Below are 26,678 nucleotides of genomic sequence, written 5' to 3'. Positions count from 1 at the left end.
AGGATCCAGGTTCGAGGCCCCAGATCCTCACCTGCAGGGGGGAGTTACTTCACAAGAGGTGAAGCAGGTCTGTAGGTGTGTCTATTTTTCTCTCTCCCACCACTTGTGATTTCTCTCTGTCATATCCAACAACAACAACAAAAAAAAAAGGAAAAAAATGGCTGCCAGGAGCAGTGGATTCATACTGCAGGCATCGAGCCCTAGCAATAACCCAAGAGGCAAAAACAAACAAACAAAATGAAAAAACTATGTCCTGAGCCACCAGGTTCTAGATGCTGCCATGATGCCAACCGGACTTCCCTGGGCAGACAACCCCACCAATGTGTCCTGGAGCCCTGCTTCCCCAGAGCTCTGCCCCACTAGAGAAAGAGAGACAGGCTGGGAGTATGGATCGACCTATCAATGACCATGTTCAGCAGGGAAGCAATTACAGAAGCCAGACCATCCACCTTCTGCACCCCATAATGACCCTGGGTCCATGCTCCCAGAGGGATAAAGAATAGGAAAGCTGGGAGTTGGGCAGTAGCACAGAGGGTTAAGTGCACATGGCACAAAGTGCAAGGTTGGCATAAGGATCCTGGTTCGAACCCCCAGCTCTCCTAGTGGAGTCACTTCACATGTGGTGAAGCAGGTCTGCAGGTGTCTACCTTTCTCTCCTCCTGTCTTCCCCTCCTCTCTCCATTTCTCTTTGTCCTATCCAACAACAATGACATCAATAACAACAACAACTACAATAAAAAAAAAGAACAGGGAAACTATCAGGGGATGGGATACAGAGTTCTGGTGGTAGGAATTGTATGGAGTTGTACTCCTCTTTTCCTACAGTTTTTGTCAGTGTTTCCTTTTTATAAGTAAAAATTTAAAAAGGGAGTTGGGCGGTAGTGCAGCGGGTTAAGCGCACATGGCGCAAAGTGCAAGGACCGGCGTAAGGATCCCGGTTCAAGTCCCTGGTTCCCCACCTGCAGGAGAGTTGCTTCACAGGCGGTGAAGCAAGTCTGCAGGTGTCTATCTTTCTCTCCCCCTCTGTCTTCCCCTCCTCTCTCCATTTCTCTCTGTCCTATCCAACCAATAGCAGCAACAACAACAATTAATAATAACCACAACAATGATAAAACAAGGGCAACAAAAGGGGAAAAAATGGTCTCCAGGAGCAGTGGATTAGTGGTGCAGGCATTGAACCCCAGCAATAACCCTGGAGGCAAAAAAAAAAAAAAAAGCCTATATCCCTGCCTGAGGTCCCCCGGGCCTCAGGTTCAATCCCTGGCACCACTATATAGAAAATACACTTTAAAATCTTTACTACATAAATTTTAAAAAGCAGATCATGTTACTTCCACATGGACAATCTATCGTTCAAAGACATAATAAAGCTGACTCCTGAACACTCACATTCAGACTGGAGTGCTATCATCAGGCTGTGTGCTTTTCTGGCACCACAAGGCAGCACTGGGGGGAGCAGGGTCCCTCTCTCTGTCTCTGATTGAAAAAGTGGGCTGAGAAGCATTAAACACAGATTCATAATGAAGGTCCGAGCTCTAGGGGGAAAAAAAATCACACAGCCTGGGAGTTGGCACAGGGGATAAAGTGCTGGCCTCTGTAGCATGAGTTCCTAAGCTCAGCACTGCATGTAACAGAGTGATGCTCTGCTTCTCTTTCTATACAGAAACTTTCTTTCTCTCTAAACCTGCAGGGCCTATAAAGCCTGCTATGACTGGCTGCAGTCTATCCTTACAACCCTCCACACTCATTTCTCTCCAGCCACAAGACACCCTACCTTCTTCCTACAGACACTCCCTGGCCTTTTGACTGGCTCTCCCTCTACTTCACACAGCTCAGCAAAATGTCAGATGTGAGTGTCTCTGTGCCTCCTTCAAATTGGGATTTCCACTAAACAGACTCTTTACAATCGTTACACAATGCTCTTAATACTATACTACCAGCTTTTAACAATCCATTACTGTCTTGGTTATCTGCTAACAATCCTGTTCCTACTCACTAATTGAAAATGTTTGTAATTGTAAAGGCACCTTCTGCACTTCATTCACTGCTGTGGTCCCAGAGTCTCCCTGCCTTATATATCGATGGCAGGAGTGCCATTGATTTCTACCAAACCAAAGAATCAACAGCCTGATTTTTAAATCTCCAAACACTTTTTTTTTTTTTTTTGCCTCCAGGGTTATTGCTGGAGCTCGGTGCCTGCACTATGACTCCACTGCTCCTAGAGGCTCTTTTTTGCCCTTTTGTTGCCCTTGTTTATCTTTGTTGATGTTATTATTGCTGTCGCTGTTGTTGGATAGAACAGAGAAATCGAGAGAGAAGGGGAAGAAAGAGAGGGGGAGAGAAAGACAGATACCTGCAGACCTGCTTCACCACTTATGAGGCGACCCCCCTGCAGGTGCAGAGCCAGAGACTCAAACCGAATCCTTACGTTGGTCCTTGCACTTTGTGACATGTGCGCATAACCCACTGTGCTACCGCCTGACCCCTTCCAAGCACTATTAATTCAAGTCTATGTTTCAACACTGCTGCTACACAGCTTTCTGGATTCAACAAATCTTACTAGTGACTATCCTTAGGTAGTTTTGGAATTGTTTCAGTTTGTTCAATTCATTCGAAAACAACTTCTGGGAAACATAAAGAAGCTACCTTAATATATTCATTTTGGTTATGACTCTCGTGCATGACTGGCCAAACTTTTCCACCTTTATCTTCTTTCTTCTTACACAGTGTCCTGTATTGCTTAATCTTTGACATCAAATGGTCCTTTTCAACCATCCACAATTTCTCTTTCTCTTGGTTTTCAAATCTGAGTTGCAGAAAATCTTTGGTGCTCTCAAAAAGCAGTTCTTGGGTGTGGTGGAGACTAGGAGAAAATAGACAAATGTGGATGTAAAGACGTTCAACACAGCACATCTACTGTAAGACTTCCAACAAAGATACAGGTGCTTTCCCTATCATCTGGGGCCCTAGTCAGGGAGTCCTGAGATTCCCAAACAGATATCATGGGCTTAGACCTTGAATAGATCCCTCTCCCCATTGTCAACTGGTCATCTCCAGCAGGAACAACACAATAGACCCCTTTGTGGGCCCCCATAGGACCTTGCCCTCAAGGTAGATCAACAGTGGTAGAGAATGTTCCATCTTCTAAAGGAGGCTGGACAACATACTCTATCTACCACCTGAAGAAGATGGTCCTGAAATAGGGGCAGCTTGGAACGTTCCTACTCATGGCCACAGAATGTGAGATCTACAGGGATGCAGAGGTCACATAGGCTCCTAAGCTGAATATGGGCCCCAGATCAGATCAAATCAATGGGGTTTACAGTCAACAATATGTATATATCTTTCCCATATTTGAGAGCTACTCTCTTTCCTGATCCAGCTTCCTAGCTCTTTTCCCAGCCATGACATCATCTCCCCAGACAATAACTTGGGTTCACCTGCATATCAAATGTCAGGCTCAGGGAAAAAAAAAAAAAACTAGTATAGTCATGGGCCCTTTAGAATATAATTAAAATAGGCCTACTCGCTATCTACAAAACAAAGACCCCCAGATCTTCATCTGCAATATTCCAGCCTTTAGGTTCATGATTAGTCAACAATTGTTTGGCTTTATATGTTAATTTTTATATGTTAACTCTCCTTTCAGCCACCAGGTTCCAGATGCTACCATAATGCCAACTGGACTTCCCTGGGCAGATGACCCCACCAATGTGTCCTAAAGCCCTCTATCCCAGAGCTGTGCCCCACTAGGGAAAGGGAGAGACAGGCTGGGAGTATGGATATACCTGCCAACACCCATGTTCAGCCGGGAAGCAATTACAGACGCCAGACCTTCCACCTTCTGTACCCCATAATGACCCTGGATCCATGCTCCCAGAGGGATAAAGAATAGGAAAGCAGGTCTACAGGTATCTATCTTTCTCTCCCCTCTCTCTCTGTCTTCCCCTCCTCTCTCCATTTCTCTCTGTCCTATACAACAACAAAGCAACGTCAACAATGGCAACAATAATAATAACCGCAACGAGGCTGCAACAACTAGGGCAACAAAAAGGGGAAAAAAAAAAAAGAATAGGAAAGCTATCAAGGGAGGCGATGGGATACAGAGTTCTGGTGGTGGGAATTGTATGAAGTTGTACCCCTCTTATCCTATGTTTTTTGTGATTTTTTTTTTACCATATATATATATATATATATATATATATATATATATATATTTTTTTTTTTTTTTTTTTAATGCTGATCAGCTCTGGTTTATGGTGGTGCAGGGGATTGAACCTGGGACTCTGGAGCCTCAGACTTGATAGCCTGTTTAGCCTGTTTGCATAACCATTATGCTATCTACCCCTGCCCAGTGTTTCCTTTTTATAAATAAAAATTAAAAAAAAAAAAAAGGTACAGGTGCTTTAAAAATCATGTAGTGGGGGTCGGGCGGTGGTGCAGTGGGTTAAGCGCATATGGCGCAAAGCGCAAGGACCAGCATAAGGATCCAGTTTGAGCCCCTGGCCCCCCACCTGCAGGGGAGTTGCTTCACAGGTGGTGAAGCAGGTCTGCAGGTGTCTATCTTTCTCTCCCCCTCTCTGTCTTCCCCTCCTCTCTCCATTTCTCTCTGTCCTATCCAACAACGAATAGCATCAATAATGGCAATAATAATAACCACAACAAGGCTACAACAACAAGGGCAACAAAAGGGGGAAAAATGGCCTCCAAGAGTGGTAGATTCATGGTGCAGGCACCGAGCCCAGCAATAACCCTGGAGGGAAAAAAAAAAATCATGTAGTATATGGTACTGGAGTAAAAATGGCCACTTGGATCAACGGAGCAGAATTAAAAGCCCAGAAATGAGTATACAACCACCTAATATATGACAAAGGGGCCAAAACCATTCAATGGGGTAAAGAAAAGTCTCTTCAATAAATGGTGCTGGGAAAATTGGACAGTCACATGTAAAAAAGTGCAACTAGATCACCACCTGACATCATACACCAAGGTCAAATCAAAATGAATTAAAGATCTAGGTATCGTGGTCCAGGAGGTGGCACAGTGGGTAAAAGCATCGGACTCTCAAGCACGAGGTCCTGAGTTCAATCCCCGGCAGCACATATACCAGAGTGATATCTGGCTCTTTCTCTCTCCTCCTATGTTTCTCATTAATAAGTAAATAAATAAAATCTTTAAAAAAAAAAAAAAGATCTAGGTATTAGGTCAGAAACTCAGGACTGGGGCCAGGTGGTGGTGCACCTGGTTGAGCGCACATGTTATAAGTCTCAAACACCCAGGTTCAAGTTCCTGGTCCCACCTGCAGGGGGAAAGCTTTGCAAGTGGTGAAGCAGGGCTGCAGGTGTGTCTCTCTTTTCCTCTCTGTATCTCCCACTTCCTTTTGACTTCTAGCTGTCTGTATCCAATAAATAAATAAAGATAGTAAAAAAATTAAAAAAAAAAAAAAGAAACTCAGGACCTTCACATCAAAGATGTATTTGGAAAGTCAATCCCCTGGACATGCGAAATGAAAACAAGTGTAAATAAATGGGATTACATGAAACTAAAAGGCTTCTACACATTAAAAGCAAACTACGTAAGAATAATCAGGCAACCCAATAAATGATAAAAGATATTTGCACATCACACATCAGACAAGCAACTCATATCAAACATTTATATAGAGAATTGGTACAGATCTACAAAAGAAGCAAAAACAAAAACAAAAAAAAACAGCACAAGGATCCCAGTTCGAGCTCCTGGCTCCTCACCTGTAGGGGGTCGCTTCACAAGCGGTGAAGCAGGTCCAAGGTGTCTATCTTTCTCTCCCCCTGTCTTCCCCTCTTCTCTCCATTTCTCTCTGCCCTATCTATTCCAGCAACAACAACAATGAAAAAAAGATGGCCTCCAGGAGCAGTGGATTCATAGTGCAGGCATCGAACCTCAGCAATAACCCTGGAGGCAAAAAAAAAAAACCCAGAACTAAACAGAAAGTTTTCTCAAGAAAAGATACGCATGGCCCATAGACACATGAAGAAGTGCTCCACTTCACTTATCATTAGAGAAAAAGCAAATTAAAACCACACTGAGATACCATCTCACACCTGAGAGAATGGCTTACATCAACAAACCAGGAAATGACAGGTGATGGAGAAGTTGTGGAGAAAAGGGAACTCTGCTTCTCTGCTAGTGGGAATGCAAACTGGTACAGCCCCTTTGGAAGACTGTAGGAGAGTCCTTAAACAAGTAAAAATGGAAGTACCTTATGACACAGCAACACCATTCTTGGGCATTTATCCAGTGGACACTCAAGCACTAGTTAGAAGGGATATATGCACCCCATGTTCATAGCTGCATTATTCACAATAGCCAAAGAGTGGAAGCAGTCTAAATGGCCATCAACAGATGACTGGCTAAAGAAGTTATGGGATATATATTCCATGGAATATTACTCTGCATAAAAAAAGATGATCATGCATCTTTTGGGACAAAATGGATGGAACTGGAAGTGATTATGCTTAGTGAAATAAGAGAAGAAAGACAACTACCAGATGGTTTTGCTCATATGTGGAATTTAGAGACTGGATTTACATGAACTTGACAAAAACAGAAAAAATCCAAACAAAACAGAAGCAAGCAAACTGTGTGTTAAGACATAAGAACTCTGGTGGTTATGTCTGGGAGGTGGGAGGGTAGGGACACAGAACTTTGATGGTGGGTGTGGAACTATATATTATAATCTTACAGTCTTATAACAAATTAATAACAAAAATGTAAAAAATCATGCAGTGTATAAACTCTATAAAACATTACTGCTAGTTTGAAGAAGACACCTAACCTGAGCACCATGCTCACCAGAGCAGAGACCAGTCTTCACAGATACTCTCCCAAGTTTTCATTTCAGGCTATATAGTCAGAAAGACTACAGAAATAGCTTTGTGTCAGTATGAACTATACCTAAATATGGACTTCACATCAGTATGTCAGGCACCTAAAACATATCAGTTACACCTTAACAAAAAAAAAAAAAAAAAAAGAGATCTCAGGGGCTGGACAGTGGTGCACAGGATTCAGCACACATAATGCAAAGCATAAGGACCAGTGAAAGGATCCCAGTTCAAGCCCGATTCCTCATCTGCATGAGGGTTGCTTTACAAGTGGTGAAGAAGGTCTGCAGGTGAGTTTCTCTCTCCCTCTCTTGTCTTCCCCTCCTTTCTCAATTTCCCTCTGTTCCACCCCCCCCCAAAAAAAAAAAAAAAAGATAGCTGCCAAGAGCAGAGGATTTGAAGTGTGCAGGCACTGAGCTCCAATGATAATCCTGGAGGCAAAAAATATATATAGAGAGATCTCATGGTGTTCTGAGTGAGGGTTGGGAGAAGTTCTGAAATGTGGAAACCAGCTCTGCCTTTGTCTATGCAGCACTCCACATACCAGCTGCTAATCCCCTATCTTGTCTACTTTTTTATTTTTGCCTCCAGGGTTATCGCTGGGGCATGAATCCGCCTCCTGGAGGCTATTTTTCCCCCCTTTTGTTGCCTTTGTTGTTTTATCGTTGTGGTTATTATTGTTGTTGTTATTGATGTCATTGTTGTTGGACAGGACAGAGAGAAATTGAGAGAGGAGGGGGAGACAGAAGGGGGAGAGAAAGATAGACATCTGCAGACCTGCTTCACTGCTTGTAAAGAAACCCCCCACAGGTGGGGAACCGGGGGCTTGAACCGGGATCCTTTCGCTGGTCTTTGCGCTTTGCGCCATATGTGCTTATCCAGCTGCACTACCACCCGACTCATGTTGTCTACTCTTTAAATCCACTTCCTCTGTGAAGTCATCTCAACAACTTGAGCCCGTTAAAAAAAAAAACTCCATTCTCTGAAATGCCTCGTCAGGTTCAATGTGTGCCCCTGCGTTACAGGCAAGCACTGTAGTTTTCCACTGAGCAAATGACAGAGCTGCAGCTCTTCCTCTGCACACAGCTAAGGCAGAAGCGATACACAGAGCCAGGCAGAGTGCAGCCAGTGGCACTATAACTAAAGGGGCCAGGAGACGGTGCACCTGGTAGAGTGTACACATTACAATATGCAAACCCCCTGCCCCCACCTGCAGGAGGGAAAGCTTCATAAGCAGTGAGGCAATGTTGCAGGTGTCTCTTTCTCTTCCTTTCTATTTTCACCTCCCTTCTCAATTTCTTTTTTTTTTTTCCTCCAGGGTTATTGCTGGGGCTTAGTGCTGGCACCACGAATCCACTGCTCCTGAAGGCTATTTTCTCCCCTTTTATTGCCCTTTTTTTTTTTTATCATTGTTGTGGCTATTGTTGTTACTGATGTCATTGTTGTTGGATAGGACAGAGAGAAATGGAGAGAGGAGGGGAAGACAGAGAGGGGGAGAGAAAGACACCTGCAGATCTGGTTCACCACCTGTGAGGCAACTCTCCTGCAGGTGGGGAGCCGGGGACTCGAACCGGGATCCTTACACTGGTCCTTGGGCTTCGCGCAGTGTATGCTTAACCCGCTGCGCTACCGCCTGACCCCCTAAATTTCTATCTCTATCCCAAATAAATACATATAAAATAAAAAATATAAGAAAAAAGAGTAAGTGGTCCAGGAGGTGGCACAGTGGCTAAAGCACTAGACTCTCAAGCATGAGGTCCTAAGGTCTATCCCCGGCAGCACATATACCAGAATGATGTCTGGTTCTTTCTCTCTCTCCTATCTTACTCAATAATAAATAAATAAAATCTTTCAAAAAAAAAGTAAGAAAAAATTATGCACACATACCTACTGAGGTATATGCAAGCGCTTGCGTGTATACACACACACACACACACACAGACTGACTCCGTTGTTATCAGGCTCTCACTTTCACTTAGTTATTTTAGTCTCTCTCACAGGATGTTCTCAATTACAAGCTGGGAGAGTACAGTCTTGGCTTGAAAGTGACACCCAAGGGCAGCCATTGCTGACCCCAGGCTCCATGTCACCCAGCATCCTCAGGGTGACCTTCTGATATCCCTGGCAGAAGCTGACCATTCTGGGTCAGAATGGCCACTAACAGTCTGGAGGACAGACACAAACTCATCAACTATTGTGAAGATCTAGAACTATTTCCCTAAAAATAACTAAAAAACAATGAAAAGTGAAGATGCCATGCATAAGCACAAAATACTAAGAACGAAAGAGAAGACTGATGCTAGAGAGATAGCCCAGCAGTAGAGCACATACCTTGCATGTATGAGGTCCTAGGTTCCATTGCCAGCACAGAGAAAAAGGAAGGAAGGAAGAAGAGTGAGAAGTACTGTCTCCCCAGAACAGCACACACTTCATTCTGTGCCAGGACCCAGGTTCAAGCCCCCACACACCTACACAGGGGAGCATATGAGTGGTCAAGAGGGCTATGGTGCTTCTCCTCTGTCTTTCACCCACTATAAATAATAACTATTAAGTTCTAGGAAATGTGAACATATTGCCCTAATGTTAAATGAAATATCAGCTTTCAAGGGCCAGAAGGCATTTACTACCTTTGTTGGTCAGAGATCCTAGTCTGAGTTGTTACATTTAAGTTTAATCACTGCACTGGAAAGCTTGGCTTTATAGAGGGGCGGGGAGGTGGGGAAGCGGCTCAGCAATATGCTTGAGCTTCTACCCCCAGCACTGCGTGAAAAAGAGGACAGCTGACAGGGCCAGGTGGTGACACACCAGGCTGAGCGCACACACTGCCATGGGCAAGACCTGAGGTCAAATACCCAGTCCACACAAGCAGGGAGGATGCTTCACGAACAGTAAAGCAGTGTTGCAGGGGTCTCTCCTCCTTCTCCCCTACTCCCCATCCTCTGTCAAAGAGAGAGAGAGAGATGAGAAATAAAAAACAAATATAGAACATAAAAATGACAAATTTGTACTGCTGTCTCTAACTAAATCATTAAATGGAAGAAGGGATATTGGGAAAGTGTTAGAGACAATAAAAGATAGAGGGAATGAGAATTACATAAAGAACAGTTTTAAAAAATTTTTTTAATATTTATTTATTTTCCCTTTTTGTTGCCCTTGTTTTTCATTGTTGTTGTAGTTATTGTTGCTGATGTCATCACTGTTAGATAGGACAGAGAAATGGAGAGAGGAGGGGAAGACAGAGGGGGAGAGAAAGATAGACACCTGCAGACCTGCTTCACCGTCTGTGAAGCGACTCCCCTACAGGTGGAGAGCTGGGGGCTCAAACCGAGATCCTTACACTGGTCCTTGTACTTTGCGCCACGTGCGCTTAACCTGCTGTGCTACCGCCCAACTCCCAAAGAACAGTTTTCAATGTAGGTTATCTAATGCAGAGAAAGGTTTTCTGATGCAACCTTATAAAAATTAGCAAATATTGGATGGGGGTTAATAGAATAATGGTCACACAAACAGACCCTCAAGCCTGAGGCTCCAAAGTCCCAGGTTTAATCCCCCACACCACTATAAGCCACGGCTAAGCAGTGCTCTAGTAAAATAAATAAATATAAATAAATTAGCAAATAATAAAAACTATTTTTGCTTTCAATTAGTTTTAATTTATTTTTTAAATATTTGCTTTTGTGGGGTTGGGCAGTGATGCACCAGGTTAAGTGCACACAGCATGAAGTACAAGATCCACATACGAACCCAGTTTGAGCCCCCAGCTCCCCACCTGCAGGGGGGTCACCTCACAAACTGTGAAGCAGGTCTGCAAGTGTCTATCTTTCTCTCACCCTCTCTACCTTCTCTTCCCCTCTCAATTTCTCTATGTCCTACAAAAAAAAAATGGTCACAGGAGCAGTGAATTCTTTTTATTTATTATTTTTTTTTATTTATTCCCCTTTTGTTGGCCTTGTTTTGTTATTATTGATGTCGTTGTTGGATAGGACACAGAGAAATGGAGAGAGAAAGGGAAGACAGAGAGGGGGAGAGAAAGAGAGACACCTGCAGACCTGCTTCACTGCCCGTGAAGGGACTCCCCTGTAGGTGGGGAGCCGGGGGCTCGAACCGGGATCCTTATGCCGGTCCTTTGCGCCACCTGCGCTTAACCGGCTGTGCTACAGCCCGACTCCCAGGAGCAGTTAATTCTTAGTTCTGACACTGAGCCCCAGCGATACCCTAGAGGCAAAAAAAAGAAAAAAAGATTTGCTTTTAGAGGCTAGCCAGTGAAGCAGGTCTGCAGGTATCTTCCTCCCTTTCTTGTCTTCCCCCTTAATTTCTCTGTCCTATAAAACAGGAAAACAAAAATAATAATTAAAAAAAAAAGGGAAAAAATGGCTGCTAGGAGCAGTAGATTTGTAGTGCTGGCATTGAGGCCCAGCAATAACCCTGGAGGGAAAAAAAAAAAGATTTGGGGTAGGGTCAGGTGTTGGCACACCAGATTAAGCACACATAGTGCAAAGAGCAAAGACTGGCTCAAGGATCTCCGTTCCAGCCCCCAGCTCCCCACCTGCAGGGGGGTCACTTTTGCAAGGCGTCTTTCTCCCACTATCTTCCCCAGTCCCCACCTGCAGAGGGAAGCTTCATAAGTGGCAAAGCAGTGCTGCAGGGTCTTTCCTTCTGCAGGCTCTCTCATCCTCTGTGAAAAAAAAAAGGAGGGGGATGGCTACCAAGAACAATGGTGGGGCAAGGAGGTCCCAAGCAATAGCAATAATCCTGGTGGCAAACTAAATAAATAAACAAATAGCATGTGGAAAAGAACAATGTACTAAGTTTGAGATGGGAGATTTGTTGAGAAAGAACAGTCAGTTTGGTTTTAGCTACGGTGATCTGTGGTAATCAAATATTCTCAGGCAAAGATGCGTGTGCAGCACAGGCATGTTGGTACAGCCAGCACGAGACAGGTCAGAGCCCATGTGACTGACAGGCTGGGGATGTGGTTCCACAGCAGAAAGCATGGTCTGTACTGATCCCCACTGTCCTCCTTCCCCCAATATGGGGTGACAAGTAAAATGGTGGAGGTGACATCAGGCTTCACGCACATTTCTAAAGCTCAGAGACCCCAAGGTCAGTCCCAACACCCTAACAAGCCAGAACTGAGAGATGCTTGAGTCTTTCTCAGTCTCCCTGTCTCTTTCCTATTAAGCAACAATCAGGAGTGCACCAAGTAGACTGCACACAGTACCATGCATGAGTCTAAGCCCCCAGATCAAGTGCCTGGGTCCCACCTGCAGGGGAGAAGCTTTACAAGTAGTGGAGCATCGCCGCAGGTGTCTCTCCTCTCTGTCTCTCTCCCTCTTGCTCACCCTGTATAAAAATAATGGCCACCAGGAACAGTGGAGTTGTGAAGGCACTGAGCCTATAATAACCCTGGTGGCTGTAAAACATTAATCCCCCAATAAAGGAATTTTTAAAATAAATAAAAATTTAAAAAGTTCAACAACAACCAGATTGCAGAATGAGAAAAGACAGGTATGAAAAGAAGAAAAAGGGACGGGGGGTTGATAGCATAATGGTTATGCAAAGAGACTGTCATGCCTGAGGCTCCAAAGTCCCAGGTTCAACACCCCTCCCCCGCCCCAACACACACCATCATAAGCCTAAGCCAGAGCTGAGCAGTGCTCTGGTGTTTCTCTCTGTGTCTTTCGTCTTTCTCTCTCTGTATCTCTCTCAAAAATAAAATAAATAAAATACTTTGGAAAAAATTTGATGTTTACAAAAAGGAAGAAAGAAAGAAAAAGAAGGAAGGAAGGAAGGAAGGAAGGAAGGAAGGAAGGAAGGGAGGAAGGGCCGGGTGGTGGCACACTCAGTTAAGTGCATCACTATGCACAAGGAACTGGGTTCGAGCCCCCACTCCCCACCTTCAGGGAGGACGCTTTTTGAGTAGTGAAGCAGGTCTGCAGGTATCTATCTTTCCCCCTCTCTATCTCCCCTTCTTTTTCAATTTCTCTGTCCTGTCAAATAAAAATAAAATAGAAAGGGGGGGGGGGGGAAGGAAAAAATGGCCACCAGGGGCCATGGATTGACAGTGCCAACAATGAGCCCCAGTGATAACTCTTGTAGCAACAATAAAATAAATAAATTTTATATAAAATCAGTAAGAACAGACAATCTGTATTTTTTTGTATAGCCATGGAGAGCATAAAAAGAAGATTTTGAATCAGATAACATCAGTGGATAGAAGAACACTTTTTAAAAAATTATTATTATCTTTATTTATTGGATAGAGACAGTTAGAAATGGAGAAGGGGGAGACAGAGAGGAAGAGAGACAGAGAGACACCTGCAGCACTGCCTCACCACTTGCAAAGCTTTCCCCTTGCAGGTGGGGACCAGGGGCTGGAACCTGGGTCCTTGCACACTGTAGCATGTGCACTCAACCAGGTATGCCACCACCCAGCCCCTTTTTTAAAGCTTTAAGACCTACTTTATTTTATTTTCAGGTTTATTTATATATGAAGTAAATAGAGAAGCAGAGCATCAATCTGGCAGATATGATGCCAGGGATTGAACTCAGGCTTTTAGGTCTAAGAGTCCAATGTTTTATCCACTGCACCACCTCTTGGGTCCCTGTTAAGTTTTTAAATACTTAAGGGGCCAGGTGGTGGCACACCCTGTTGAGTGCACACCAGGTTCAAACTTCTGGTCCCACCTGCAAGGGGGACACTGCATGAGTGGTGAAGCAGGTCTGCAGGTGTTTCTCATTCGCCTTCTCTACCTTTCCCTCTCCTCTCAACTTCTGTCCCTATCCAAAATAAAGAAAATATTAAGAGACTCCCCCGGGTTCCCACCTGCAGGGGGGTCACTTCACAGGTGGTGAAGCAGGTCTGCAGGTGTCTTTCTCTCCTCTATCTCTGTCTTCCCCTCCTCTCTCTCCATTTCTGTCTGTCTGTCCTATCTGACAAGAATAATAGCAACCACAACAACGATAAAACAACGAGGGCAACAAAAGGGGAAAAAAAAATAGCCTCCAGGAGCAGTGGATTCGTGGTGCAGGCACTGAGCCCCAGCAATAACCCTGGAGGCAAAAGAGAGAGAGAGAGAAAGAAGAGAAGAGAAAAGAAAATATTAAGAGAGAGAAAGGGAAAAACATTATACAAGCCAGGCAGTTTCCGGGAACATTCACCTTTTGGTGAGCTCTCTGACTCTGTCCTGGTTCCTCTGGTGTTGAACCTGTATCTCCTCAATGCGGATATGTCTGTCCTGCATGAGTCCCTCGACGTGCTCTCTAGACAGCTTGGTCTGTTCTTCCAGCTGAGCCTGCAGAGCTTCCACCTGGATAGGCAGTGAGGGGGGTTGTCCACTCTGCCCTGCTCCCACTCACTTCCTGCCTCTAAAGGTGAACCCCTCTCCAGAAAATTAAATAAATAAAAGACACAAAAAAGCCTGCAAATCCCAGGCCCAATCAAATAACAGAAGAAAAAGTTCCAACTGTACCTCTCTTTACTTCATGTTTGATAAACTGGGTTAGGTACATAAGGGCACATCATCTTGCTGAGCTAAGTACCTATGTACCCCAACACAGAGACGGTCAAGTTCTCCTACTCTAAGATTTTCATCTTTTCACAATGTCCCTTCTGAGACTGTAGGACTCCCCGCTGAAGATTCCTAGCTACATGGAAATAGAATGACCTTTCCCTTCTCTCTTGAATTTAAAAAGTGGAGCAAATGGGGGGTTGGGTGGTAGCGCAGTGGGTTAAGCACACGTGGCACAAAGCGCAAGGACCGTTGTAAGGATCCCAGTTCGAGCCCTCAACTCCCCACTTGCAGGGGGGTCACTTCACAAGCGGTGAAGCAGATCTGCAGGTGTCTATCCTTCTCTCTCCCTCTCTGTCTTGAGACAGATGACATCAACAACAATAATAACCACAAGGCTACAACAACAAGAGCAACAAAAGGGGGAAAAAATGGCCTCCAGGAGCAGTGGATTCATGGTGCAGGCACTGAGGCCCAGCAATAACCTTGGAGGCAAAAAAAAAAAAAGTGAAGCAAATGAATATGATGTAGTTTCCTGCTGAGTCTGGCTGTCATAACCAGAAGGTGATGCTGTCAAAATGGTCATTTGATCAACAGACCTCCTGACAAGGACAGACATGAGTGCAACAAAAGGAAGCATCATGGTTGCAGATTCTGAACAGTACTGGATGGTAAGATGACTTCTTACTGCCCCAAACTTTTTTTTACCTCCAAGGTTACTGCTGGGGCTCGATGCCTGCACTACGAATCCACTGCTCCTGGAGGCTAATTTTTTCCCTTGTTGTTTATCGTTATTGTTGTTGTTGTTATTGTTGTTGTTGGATAGGACAGAGAGAAATTGAGAGAGGAGGGGAGACAGAGAGAGGGAGAGAAAGGTAAGACACCTGCAGGCCTGCTTCACTGCCTGTGAATCGAACCCCCCTGCAGGTGGGGTGCCCCAAACTTCTAACTTATAAATGGGGACACCTACAGAGTTCAGCCTAGAAGCACAGGCTCTGCAGCTCTGTCTTTCCTGGGAGACTATATGATGGCTTTATTAGGGAAGCTTCCTGTGGAAGCTGAATAAACTGAAGGCTCAAATAGTGCTCTAGAAAGGAAAAGGACAGAATATACATTCTCAGAAACTAGGAAGAATCTCAATTTTCAAAGAGAAAGAGACAGAGATAAAGAGATATGTGTGTGAGATCATGCCTCTGGTACATGTGGTCCTGAGGGTGGAACCAGGAAATTCAGGCATGTAATCCAGTGCTCTTTTGGTGGGGTCACCTCCTCAGTTGCAGAACCTCAAGTTTGACATGATACTCAAATGTAATGTGTGACTTAGCATATGATAATGAAGGTGTGTTTCAGAAAGCTGAGCTTATGGACAGAAAATGTCTTGTCTGCCCAAATATTTTTTTTTACCTGTAAGATAAGTGACTGTATATCTCCATGGTATTGATCAAAACCTTCTTCCTTCTCTTTCATTGTTGGTTTTCTTTTGCTGACTTTAGAATCTAAACAAAAATAAAATAAAATAAAATAACTGAAGAACTTTACTTAGCTTTTCTTTCAATCATCAGCATTACTGTTATAGAGAGTTGACTTGGGGGTTGGGCAGTAGCTCAGCAGGTTAAGTGCATGTGGCATGAAACGCAAGGACCGGATTAAGGATCCCGAGTTGAGCGCCAGCCTCCCCACCTACAGGGGGTGTGGGGTGTTGCTTCACAGGCAGTGAAGCAGGTCTGCAGGTGTCTATCTTTCTCTCCCCCTCTCTGTCTTCTCCTCTTCTCTTCATTTATCTCTGTCCTATTCAACAACAGCAATGCAAGTGTCTCTCTTTTTCCCTATTTTCCCTATTCCTCTCAATTTCTGACTCTATCCAATGATAAATAAAGGATTAAGATATAAGAAAGAAAAGAAAAATATATTACAGTCTGGGAGGTGGTGCTGTGGAAAAAGAACTGTACTCTCAAACATGAGGTTCTGAATATGATCCCTGGCTGTGCATGTACAAGAGTGATGTTTGGTGTCTCTCCTCTCTCTTTCTCATATAAATAAATGAAATAGGGGGTTGGGTAGTGGTGCACAAGGTTAAGCACATATGTTACCATGTGTAAGGACCCAGGTTCAAGTTCCTGCTTCCCACCTGCAAGGAGGTTCATGAGCAATGAAACAAGTACTGCAGGTGTCTGTCTCTCCCTCTCCTCCCCTCTCAATTTCTCGCTGCTATCAAATAAAGAAAAAAAAAATGTCAGGTCAGGTGATGGTGCACCTGGTTGAGCACACATTGTTACAGTGTACAAGGACCTGGGTTTGAGCACCCGGCCACCACCTGCAGGGGGAAAACTTTACAAGTGGTGTAGCAGGGCTGCAGGTGTCTCTGTCTCTATCACCCCTTTCCCTCTTGATTTCTGGCTGTCTCTATCCAAATAAATAAATAAAGATAATTTTAAAAACTTAAAAAAAAATGTCTGCCAGGAGCAAAGGATTAGTGCTGCAGGCATCAAGTCCCAGGGATAATCCTGGTGACAATAATAAAAAATAAAAATAGGGGGCCGGGCGGTGGCACACTGGGTTAAGCACACATGGCACAAAGTGCATGGACCGGCATAAGAGTCCCGGTTCAAGCCCCCGGCTCCCCACCTGCAGGGGAGTCGCTTCACAAACAGTGAGCAGGTCTGCAGGTGTCTATCTTTCTCTTCCCCTCTGTCTTCCCTTCTTTCGATTTCTCTCTGTTCTATACAACAATGACAGCAATAACAATAATAACAACAACAATGATAAAAAAGGGCAAAAAAAGAAAAAAAAAGCCTCCAGGATTAGTGGGTTCGTAGTACAGGCACCAAGTCCCAGCAATAACCCTGGATGCAAAAATAAATAATTAAATAAAAATAAAAATAAAGAAAAAAATAATGACAATAAATAAGTGAAATAAAAAATATTTTAAAAGGTGGTCCGGGAGGTGGCACAGTGGATTAAAGCATCGGACTCCCAAGCATGAAGTCCTGAGTTCAATCACCGGCAGCACATGTACCAGAGTGATGTCTGGTTCCTTCTCTCTCTCCTCCTGTCTTTCTCATTAATAAATGAATAAAATATTTTTTTAAATAGTTATAGTTCCCCAAGCCCAAATTAAAAAAAATAAAATATATATATATATATTTAAAAAGAGAACGGGGGTGGCTGGGCAGTGATGTACCTACCTGACTACACAAAGACCTGAGTTTGAGCCTCCGCTGCCTACCTGTAGGGGAAAGCTTCACAAGGAGTGGAGCAGGTCTGCAGGCGTCTCTCTCTCTCCCTATCTCCCCCTCCACTCTCAATTTCTCTCTGTCCTACCAAATAAAATAGAAAGAGAGAGAGAGAAAGAAAGAAAGAAAGAAAAAGTATATAATGATCTGCTTAGTTCAAATAAGGATTTAAAGAAAAAAAAACTATTTATTCATGAGAAAGATAAGTAGAGAGAGAGAAATTGACAGACAGCACTCTGGTACATGTGCTACCAGGGATTGAACTCGAAACCTCATGACTGAGAATCCAATGCTTTATCCACTGTGCCACCTCCCAGACCACCAAATTTCTTTTTTTTTTAATATTTATTTATTTACTTATTTCCTTTTTGTTGCCCTTGTTGTTTTAATTGTTGTTGTACTTATTGTTGTTGATGTCGTCGTTGTTGGATAGGACAGAGAGAAATGGAGAGAGGAGAGGAAGACAGAGGGGGAGAGAAAGATGGACACCTGCAGACCTGCTTCACCGCCTGTGAAGCAGACTCCCCTGCAGGTGGGGAGCCAGGGACTCGAACTGGGATCCTCACACCGGTCCTTGCGCTGTGCGCCACCTGAGCTTAACCTGCTGAGCTACCGCCTGACTCCCACCACCAAATTTCTATAGGGGAACTCTGTTAGGATATCACTTGGACAATAATATGTTTTTTGTGGAGGGGGGGGCTGGGCGGTGGTGCACCTGGGTCAAGCGCACGTAGTATGAAGCACAATGACCCACGAAAGGATCCTGGTTCAAACCATCAGCTCCTCACCTATAGGGGGAAGGGGGTCACTTCTCAAGCAGTGAAGCAGGTCTACAGGTGTCTTTCTCTCCCCCTCTCTACCTCCCTCTCTTTTCTCAATTTCTCTGTCCTATCCAACAACAACAATGGAAAAAATGGCCACCTGGAGCAGTAGATTTGTAGTGCAGGCACTAAGCCCCTGGAAACAAAAATAAATTAATAATAACAACAACATTCTTTTTGAAGAATGAATTAAATTTTCCTTTGGAGTTGTATCCATTTCTTTGTAAAATCTTTTTTTAATATTTTATTGATTGATTGATGAGAAAGATAGGAGAGAGAAAGAACCAGACATCTCTCTGTTACATGTGCTGCTAGGGATTGAACTCAAGACCTCAGGCTTGAGAATCTAATGCTTTATCCACTGCACCACCTCCTGGACCACTGTAAAGTTTTCTTTCTTCAGAAAGAGTTAAGGAATAAGAAAAACTGTAGCTTGGGAGTAGCTCAGTGGTGAGGAACAGGACTTGCAGGCATAGTATCTCAAGTTTGATTCCTGGCAGCGCAGATGCTGAAATAAGTGCTCTGGCCTACCTCCCCCACCCCCCCAAAAAAATAACTTTTGTTTTTTTAAAAAAAGTTATTCTTTTTAAAAAAATGAGTGACTAAACCTAAATATTCTATGAATAACACATCATCTAAATATCCAAAGACAAGATTATTATTAATGCTATCTTATTTTAATGAGAGAAACCAGAGCTCCAGGCTCTGGCTTGTGGCGATAACATGGATTGAACATGGATCCTCTGGACCTCAGGCATGAAAGGCTAGTGCACAGAGGCCAGGCGGTGCCGCACCTGGTTAAGTGCACACATTATAGTGCATAAAGTCCCAGGTTCAAGGCCCTGTAGAAGGAAAGCTTCACAAGTGGAGAAGTAGGGCTGCAGGTGTCTGTCTTCTTCTCCCTCTATATCTCCCCCACTCCTCTCAATTTCTCTCCATCTCTATCCAATAATAAATAAATAAAATATTATTTTAAAAAAGGCTAGTGCACAACCACTGTACTATCTCCAAAGCCAAGATTTTTACACTCTACTTATGAATGGTGGGGGGAGGGGGTAGTGAAAGGACCAAAGTATCACACTGCACACAGACAGCATGCTTGAGGGTCCAGATAAACTGCACTTAGTGACAGACCATGTTCCTGTCTGCTTGATGCCCAGCACTAGATATGTTAAAGTGATGCTCTGGTCTCTCTTTCTCATTAAATACATGAACTTTTAAAAACATTAATTCCAGACCCAGGGAAATAGCACCAGAAACTTTCATGCCTGAGATACCAGAGGTTCCAGGTTTAATTCCCAGCACCATCACCCAATAAAGGAAAAAAAATTAAGAAAGTCAGCTAAAAAAAATCGTGGGGAGTCAGGCGGTAGCACAGCAGGTTAAGTGCACATGGCACAAAGCACAAGGACCAGTGTAAGGATCCCAGTTTGAGCCCCCGGCTCCCCACCTGCAAGGGAGTCGCTTCACAAGTGGTGAAGCAGGTCTGCAGGTGTCTATCTTTCTCTCCTCCCTGTCTTCCCTTCCTCTCTACATTTCTTTCTGTCCTATCCAACGACAACGACAACAATAATAACAACAATAAAACAACAAAAAGGAATAAATAAATATTTTTTTAAAAGTTTAAATAAAAAAAAATCGTGTGAGGAAAATAGCATAGGAGTTATGCAAAAAAAATTTCATGCCTGAGAGACGTCCCAGGTTCAATGCCCAGTACCACTATAAGCCAGAACTGAACAATGCTCAAGTGTCTCTCTCTCTCTCTCAGTATATATAAATAATTTAAAAATGCTTAAATAAGGGGCTGAGTGGTGGCACACCTGGTTGAGTGCACATATTATAACTCGTAAGGACCCAGGTTCAAGCTCCTGGCCCCACCTGCAGGGGGTGGGAAGCTACACAAGTGGTGAAACATTGTTGCAGGAGTCTCCTCCACCACCTCCCCCTTACCCCTCAATTTCCCTCTATAAATATCCAAAATAAATAAATTTTTAAAAAATTAAAATATATGTATTTAAATTTTAAAAAATTACTCTAGGTGCTCAGTGAGATCTTCAACTACCAGAGACATCACTGTGAACATTCACGACCACAGTATGAGAGGAAACTTTTCCTACTACTTCTGCAGTGTTTTGGGCTCTGCGTCATTGTTTGTGATGATATAATAGTACCTGCTCTGGAAGCTGAAGGTTCACTCTGTTCACACACACCTACAGCCTGCACAGTCTTTTGGAAAATGCTGACCTGAAGAAGCAAGAAAAAGTTAGAAACAGCCTACAGATCAAACAGTACGCACAAACTAAATTGATCAAGATCAATATAATTATATATGACATGCATATGAGACTGTGTGGACAGAGTAACAAACTGGATGAAATGGAATTGTGATATAAAAAAAAGTTCAGGGTTGCTAAGTAATGTACAATAAGAAAAAAAAGCGGTGCACAGAGTGCAAAGCACAAGGACCACTCAAGAATCCTGGTTCAAGCCCCTGCCTCCCCATCTGCAGGGGGGTCGCTGCGCAAGTGGTGAAGCAGGTCTGCAGATATCTTTTTCTCCCCCTTCTCCATTTCTCTCTGTCCTATCCAACAACAATAGCAGCAACAATAACAGCAACGACAACAATGAAAAAGGGATGGCCACCAGGAGCAATGGATTCTTAGTGCAGGCACCGAGCTCCAGTGATAACCGTGGAGGCAAAAAAAAAAAAAAAAGAAAAAGTGGTCTGTGGCAAGGGTTTTTAGGAAAAGGTGTGGAAACAGAAGTATGCATGTTAAGAACTGAAGAAAGGTGCTCTATGGGGAGTTGGGCGGTAGTGCAGCGGGCTAAGTGCACATGGCGCAAAGCGCAAGGACCAACATAAGGATCCCAGTTCGAGCCCCCGGCTCCCCACCTGCAAGGGATTCACTTCACAAGCAGTGAAGCAGGTCTGTAAGTGTCTATCTTTCTCTCCCCCTCTCTGTCTTCCCCTCCTCTCTCCATTTCTCTCTGTCCTATCTAACAATGACGACATTAATAACAACAATAATAACTACAACAATGACAAACAACAAGGGCAACAAAAGAGAAAATAAGTAAATAAATATAAAAAAAAACATATATAAGAAAGGTGCTCTCTGAGGCATGCTTATAAATGTGGGAAAGTGGGGACAAGAGCGAGAGCTCAGCATGCAGGCAGGGTGTGAGCTTTGTCACATGCATGACCCAAGTCTAAGCTCCAGCCCCATATGGTAATACCACAGTGGCACCAGAGGAAGCTGTGGTTTGATGGTATCTCTCTCTGTCTCTCTCTTTCCCTATCTGAATGAAAACGTTGGCTCAGGAGTGGTAAAATCACACATACATGAGGCTTTGACTCCACACAGGAAAAAAAAAAAAATGTGTGGGGGGAATATATACATACCTAAGTATTTCTATATGAATGAAAGAAGAGCTCTGTCTCTAAGGTATATAACAGGAGACTGTTACTTTCATGTGGTAGATTTCTGTGTCTGCTTTAAATAAAGCCAGGTATTACTTTTGTAGTTAGTATGAACAAAGATTAAAAAAGAAACTTGAGGACCCAAGCTTGCTCACACTAATTCTGCTCCTACTTTCTTTTCTGATGTCACCCACACACCTATTCCACTGTGCTTTCGGTTTCTAAATAGTGAGACAGCATAGACATTGTTGCTTCCCAGGGTTCAGAAGAAAAATCACAAAGCAAACATTTACGACTACTGAGGAAGCCTGGGTCTATGATGAATGTGGGTCTCCTCCCACATTCAGCAAGTACCTATCCTGCTCTAATGCGGGCTCTCATCTGGACTCAAAAAATGCAGTGTTGTGTCAAAGATCACTTACTCTGTGGGGAGGCTCCTTATAAAAGTAGGTCACTTCTCCAGTGTCAGTTCCCACAAGAGACAAGAGACTCTGAATCTTTTTCTTGTCTTCTAGCTCCCTGCAGTTCTCACAGAAAGCAAGCACATGTTATGTCCAGAATAAATACTTTTTTTTTTTCTGTTTAAGGATCTTCCTTGCTACTTCATTCTTTTCTTTTTTTTTTAATTTATTGGGGAAGTAATGGTTTACAGTCAACAGTAAAATACAATAGTTTGTACATGCATAACATTTCTCAGTTTTTCACATAGCAATTCAACCTCCACTAGGTCCTCCTCTGTCATCATGTTCCAGGACCTGAACCCTCCCCCCAAGCTCCCAGAGTTTTACTTTGGTGCAATACACCAAACCCAGTCCAAGTTCTGCTTTGTGTTTTTCCTTCTACTTCATTATTTTCAAAATAATGGTAACCTCAAGTTAAAATTAAATAACATTTATCTAGACCTTAGCTCTAGTTTTTAAGATATGAGGAACTTAATGTTAATAATTCTAGAATAATTCGTGAAGTGCAAGGACTAGCTTAAGGATCCCGGTTAGAGCCCCGGGCTCCCCAACTGCAGGGGAGTTGCTTCACAGGTGGTGAAGTAGGTCTGCAGGTGTCTATCTTTCTCTCCCCCTCAGTCTTCCCCTCCTATCTACATTTCTCTCTGTCCTATCCAACAACGACAACATCAGTAACAATAATAATAACTACAACAATAAAAAGCAAGGACAACAAAAGGGAATAAATACATAAATAAAAATAACTTATAAAAAAAAAAGGGAGTTGGGTGGTAGCGCAGTAGGTTAAGCGCACGTAGCCTACGCAAAGCCCAAGGACCAGAGTAAGGATCCCAGCTCGAGCACCTGGCTCCCCAACTGCAGGGGAGTAGCTTCACAGGCGGTGAAGCAGGTCTGAAGGTGTCTATCTTTCTCTCCCCCTCTCTCAATTTCTCTCTGTCCTATCCAACAACAGCAACAACAACAATAATAATAACCACAACAATGATAAAAAACAAGGGCAACAAAAGGGGAAACAATGGTCTCCAGGAGCAGTGGATTTGTGGTGTAGGCACCGAGCCCCGGCAATAACCCTGGAGGCAAAAAAGAGAAAGAGAGAGAGAGAGAGGTGTACTATTATACTGTGTCCTTAGAAACAAAATGGATAGAACTGGAGAGGGCTATGTTTGGTGAAATAAGATAGTTTCACTCATATGTGGAATCTAGAAGTTGGGGAAAAAAAAAAAAAAAACCCAAACACCCAAAGCAGAAGCAGACTCTCTCAGAGACTTTATGGGAACCCTGGCAGTTATTGTTTGGAGGGTGGGGGACACAGAAACTTGGTGGAAGTGTGGAACTATACCCTGAAATCTTATAACCCATTATCAATCACAAGCAATCACTTCAAGAAATACAAGTGTGCTGTATTCAAGGCCATGGACTATTGATCACTGCCACCTTAGGACCAAGCCACCTCTCTCCCAGGAGTCAAGCCCTTGCTGAGGAGATGTCCTGGGTAGAAGGTCTCTCCCCTCCCTGATAGAATCTGTATCCAACCACTGGTAATTGGAGTGGGGGGTGGTGGTGGTGATGGTGGTAAAAGTCATGTCTCTTCCTCTCAGAGGCTGTCTTAGAGCTCCTTGAGGCTGGCTGGAGCCTCTGTGGCTACAATGCCATCATTGCAATTTTCCCCCTGCCCAAATCTGCTCCCTAGTGTCAGTCTTGAAAACACCTTGACCACTCTCTACTCCCAAGTCTGCTTCTGGGACATAGGACCTAGTAGAATGACCACAGAGGAAAATATGTTACTTAGTTGACCATAGATAAAGGGCCCCATCATCTCCCTTCTCCTGCTTTATACCTAATTCTCAGCCGGTCATTTTCCGCGTAGAGGCGTAAAACGTGCTCGCGCTCTTGAAAGAGGCAGAGCTGCAGATCACTGAGAGCTTTCTGCAGCTCAGCGATCTCTTCTTCCCTCTGCTGCACATCCCACTCGAGTTTATGCTGAAACAAACAAGCAAACAAAAAGACACAGGGCTTCTGAGGACTTGTTTCTCTTTCTCTCTCTCTCTTTTTTTTTTTTACCAGCTCTGGTTTATAGTGGTGGTGCAGGGGACTGAACCTGGGACTTTGGAGCCTCAAGCATGTGAGTCTGTTTGCATAACCATTATGCTATATCCCCCCCCCCCCATGAGTTGTCTCTTATTAGCTATGGCAGTCAGTTTATGAAGAAACATCACAAAGTGAATGGCTTCAGCAATACAGAATAAAAAAAGACACCAACAGAAACAATACGGCCAACTTGTACAAAGATTTGAGTAACAGCTATGAGGTGCAGCCAGGGAGGCAGTTCAGGAGGTAGATCACGTGGTTTGTATGCCTGAGGCTCAGGGTCCAACCCTAGCACTACAATATGAAGGAATGTGTGGTGCTCTGACCTATCTCAAACAATAAGTCCTTTTTAAAAAAAAATTTTTTTTTACTTATCTTTATTTATTTATTGGATACAGACAGGCAGAAATCAAGAGGGAAGGGGATGATAGAGAGGGAGAGAGACAGAGAGACACCTGCAACACTGCTTCACCACTTGTGAAATTTTCCCCCTGCAGGTGGGGACCAGGGGATCAAACCTGGATCCTTGTGCACTCAACCAGATACACCACCACCAGGCCGCATGAGTCCTTTTTTTTTGGGGGGGGTGAAGGGGGGAGTGGGGGTCATCACTTAGGCCTCACCACTCCAGGATGACTTTTTTGAATAGACACAAAGATGTAAGTGGCAGACAGAGTGAAAAAGACCACATCACGAAGATTCCCCCAATGCAGTGAGGGCCAGGCTCATAAATCGGTTGCAAATATGACAAAGCTGAGCACTGTCCAAGGGAGCTAATTTGCTAGCCTAATAAGTAAGTCTAAAAAAAAAGAAGAAAAGAAACTGAGGAACCAGGGCCGGGTGGGAGCGCACCTGATTGAGCACACATGTTACAATATGCAAGGACCTAGGTTCAAGCCCCCACCTGCAGGGGGAAAGCTTCATGAATGACGAAGCAGTGCTGCAGGTGTCTCTCTCTCTCCCTCTCAATTTATGGATGGCTCTAGCCAATAAATAAATATAAATGATAAAAATTTTAAATTGAGGAACTAAGTTTAAAAAAAAAAACTGGGGGAGTCGGGCAGTAGCTCAGTGGGTTAAGCACAGGTGGCGTGCAAAGTACAAGGACCGGTGTAAGGATCCCGGTTCGAGCCCCTAGCTCCCCACCTGCAGGGGAGTCGCTTCACAAGCAGTGAAGCAGGTCTACAGGTGTCTATCTTTCTCTTCCCCCCTCTGTCTTCCTCTCCTCTCTCCATTTCTCTCTGTCCTATCCAGCAATGACAACATCAATAACAATAATTACAACAATAAAACAACAAGGGCAACAAAAGGCAGTAAATAAATAAATAAAAATTTTTAAAAAGATTCTACAGGCAGCTTAATTGGGGAAATTCCTGTTCAATGAGGGTCACAAAAGATGGTGGGCAGCCACAACTAGAACAAGGTAGAAGGAAACAATGAAAAATTATTCCTTATGAAATATCTACTTGTGACTAAGCTGGCACCTCTAGACCTTCTTCCTCAGTAAACTAAATCAGAGCTGTAGTAGGCCTGCACCATCTTTTTACCCGTCCTTCACAAACTTCTCTGTAGAGCTCCAGTTTCTTCAGCAGGTCCTCATTTTCTGCCTCACACTCACTCATCTTCTTTTGGTAATACTGCAGAAGTTCCCTCGAAGGGCGGAGGACAGCCAGGCGGTCTTCCACGGAAGGCAGGGGAGTGGAGGCCATTGATTCTGAGAAAGACACTCCCCTATGCCAGGTGGAGTCTCCCGAAACTGCACCATGTTTGGCGGCAGCAGCCAGCCTGTGTGGAGTAAGGAAGGACTTATTTGTTAAATTGTCTGAATATTTGGGAGGCATTATAGTTTCTTTTTTAAAAAATATTTACTTTTGGGAGTCAGGCAGTAGCACAATAGGTTAAGCGCATATGGAGCAAAGTGCTAGGACCAGCATAAGGATCCCAGTTCGAGCCCCCAGCTCCCCACCTGCAGGGGAGTTGCTTCACAAGCGGTGAAGCAGGTCTGCAGGTATCTGTCTTTCTCTCCCCCTCCTCTCTCCATTTCTCTCTGGCCTATCCAACAACAATGACATCAATAATAACTACAACAATAAAAAACAATGGCAACAAAAGGGAATAAATAAATATTTTTTTAAAATATTTAATTTCTTTTTTATTGGATAAGGACAGGGAGAAATCAAGAGGGAAGGGGGATAGAGAAAAAGAGAGACAGTGACATCTGCAGCACTGCTTCACTAATTGTGAAGTTTTCCTTCAGCATATGGGGACTTGAACCCA

General features: G+C 43.8%; 1 protein-coding gene across 3 annotated transcripts in view; it reads right to left on the bottom strand.

The window, feature by feature from the left end:
• CCDC77 (coiled-coil domain containing 77) overlaps window positions 1-26,678 on the bottom strand; it is a 35,395-nt gene that overhangs the window by 3,717 nt on the left and 5,000 nt on the right. For all 3 annotated transcript variants that reach the window (XM_060190323.1, XM_007526241.3, XM_060190324.1), the window contains exons 3-9: window positions 25,949-26,186; window positions 24,151-24,293; window positions 22,275-22,371; window positions 20,603-20,675; window positions 15,782-15,873; window positions 14,028-14,176; window positions 2,647-2,863 (exon numbers count right to left, since the gene is read on the bottom strand). In XM_060190323.1, coding sequence (XP_060046306.1) covers window positions 2,647-2,863; window positions 14,028-14,176; window positions 15,782-15,873; window positions 20,603-20,675; window positions 22,275-22,371; window positions 24,151-24,293; window positions 25,949-26,186 — 1,009 coding nt within the window. The remainder of the gene's footprint in view (window positions 1-2,646; window positions 2,864-14,027; window positions 14,177-15,781; window positions 15,874-20,602; window positions 20,676-22,274; window positions 22,372-24,150; window positions 24,294-25,948; window positions 26,187-26,678) is intronic.

This window comes from Erinaceus europaeus, chromosome 4 (assembly GCF_950295315.1).
Source record: "Erinaceus europaeus chromosome 4, mEriEur2.1, whole genome shotgun sequence".
NCBI classification, from domain to species: domain Eukaryota; kingdom Metazoa; phylum Chordata; class Mammalia; order Eulipotyphla; family Erinaceidae; genus Erinaceus; species Erinaceus europaeus.
This window is presented reverse-complemented; position numbering and strand designations above follow the sequence as displayed.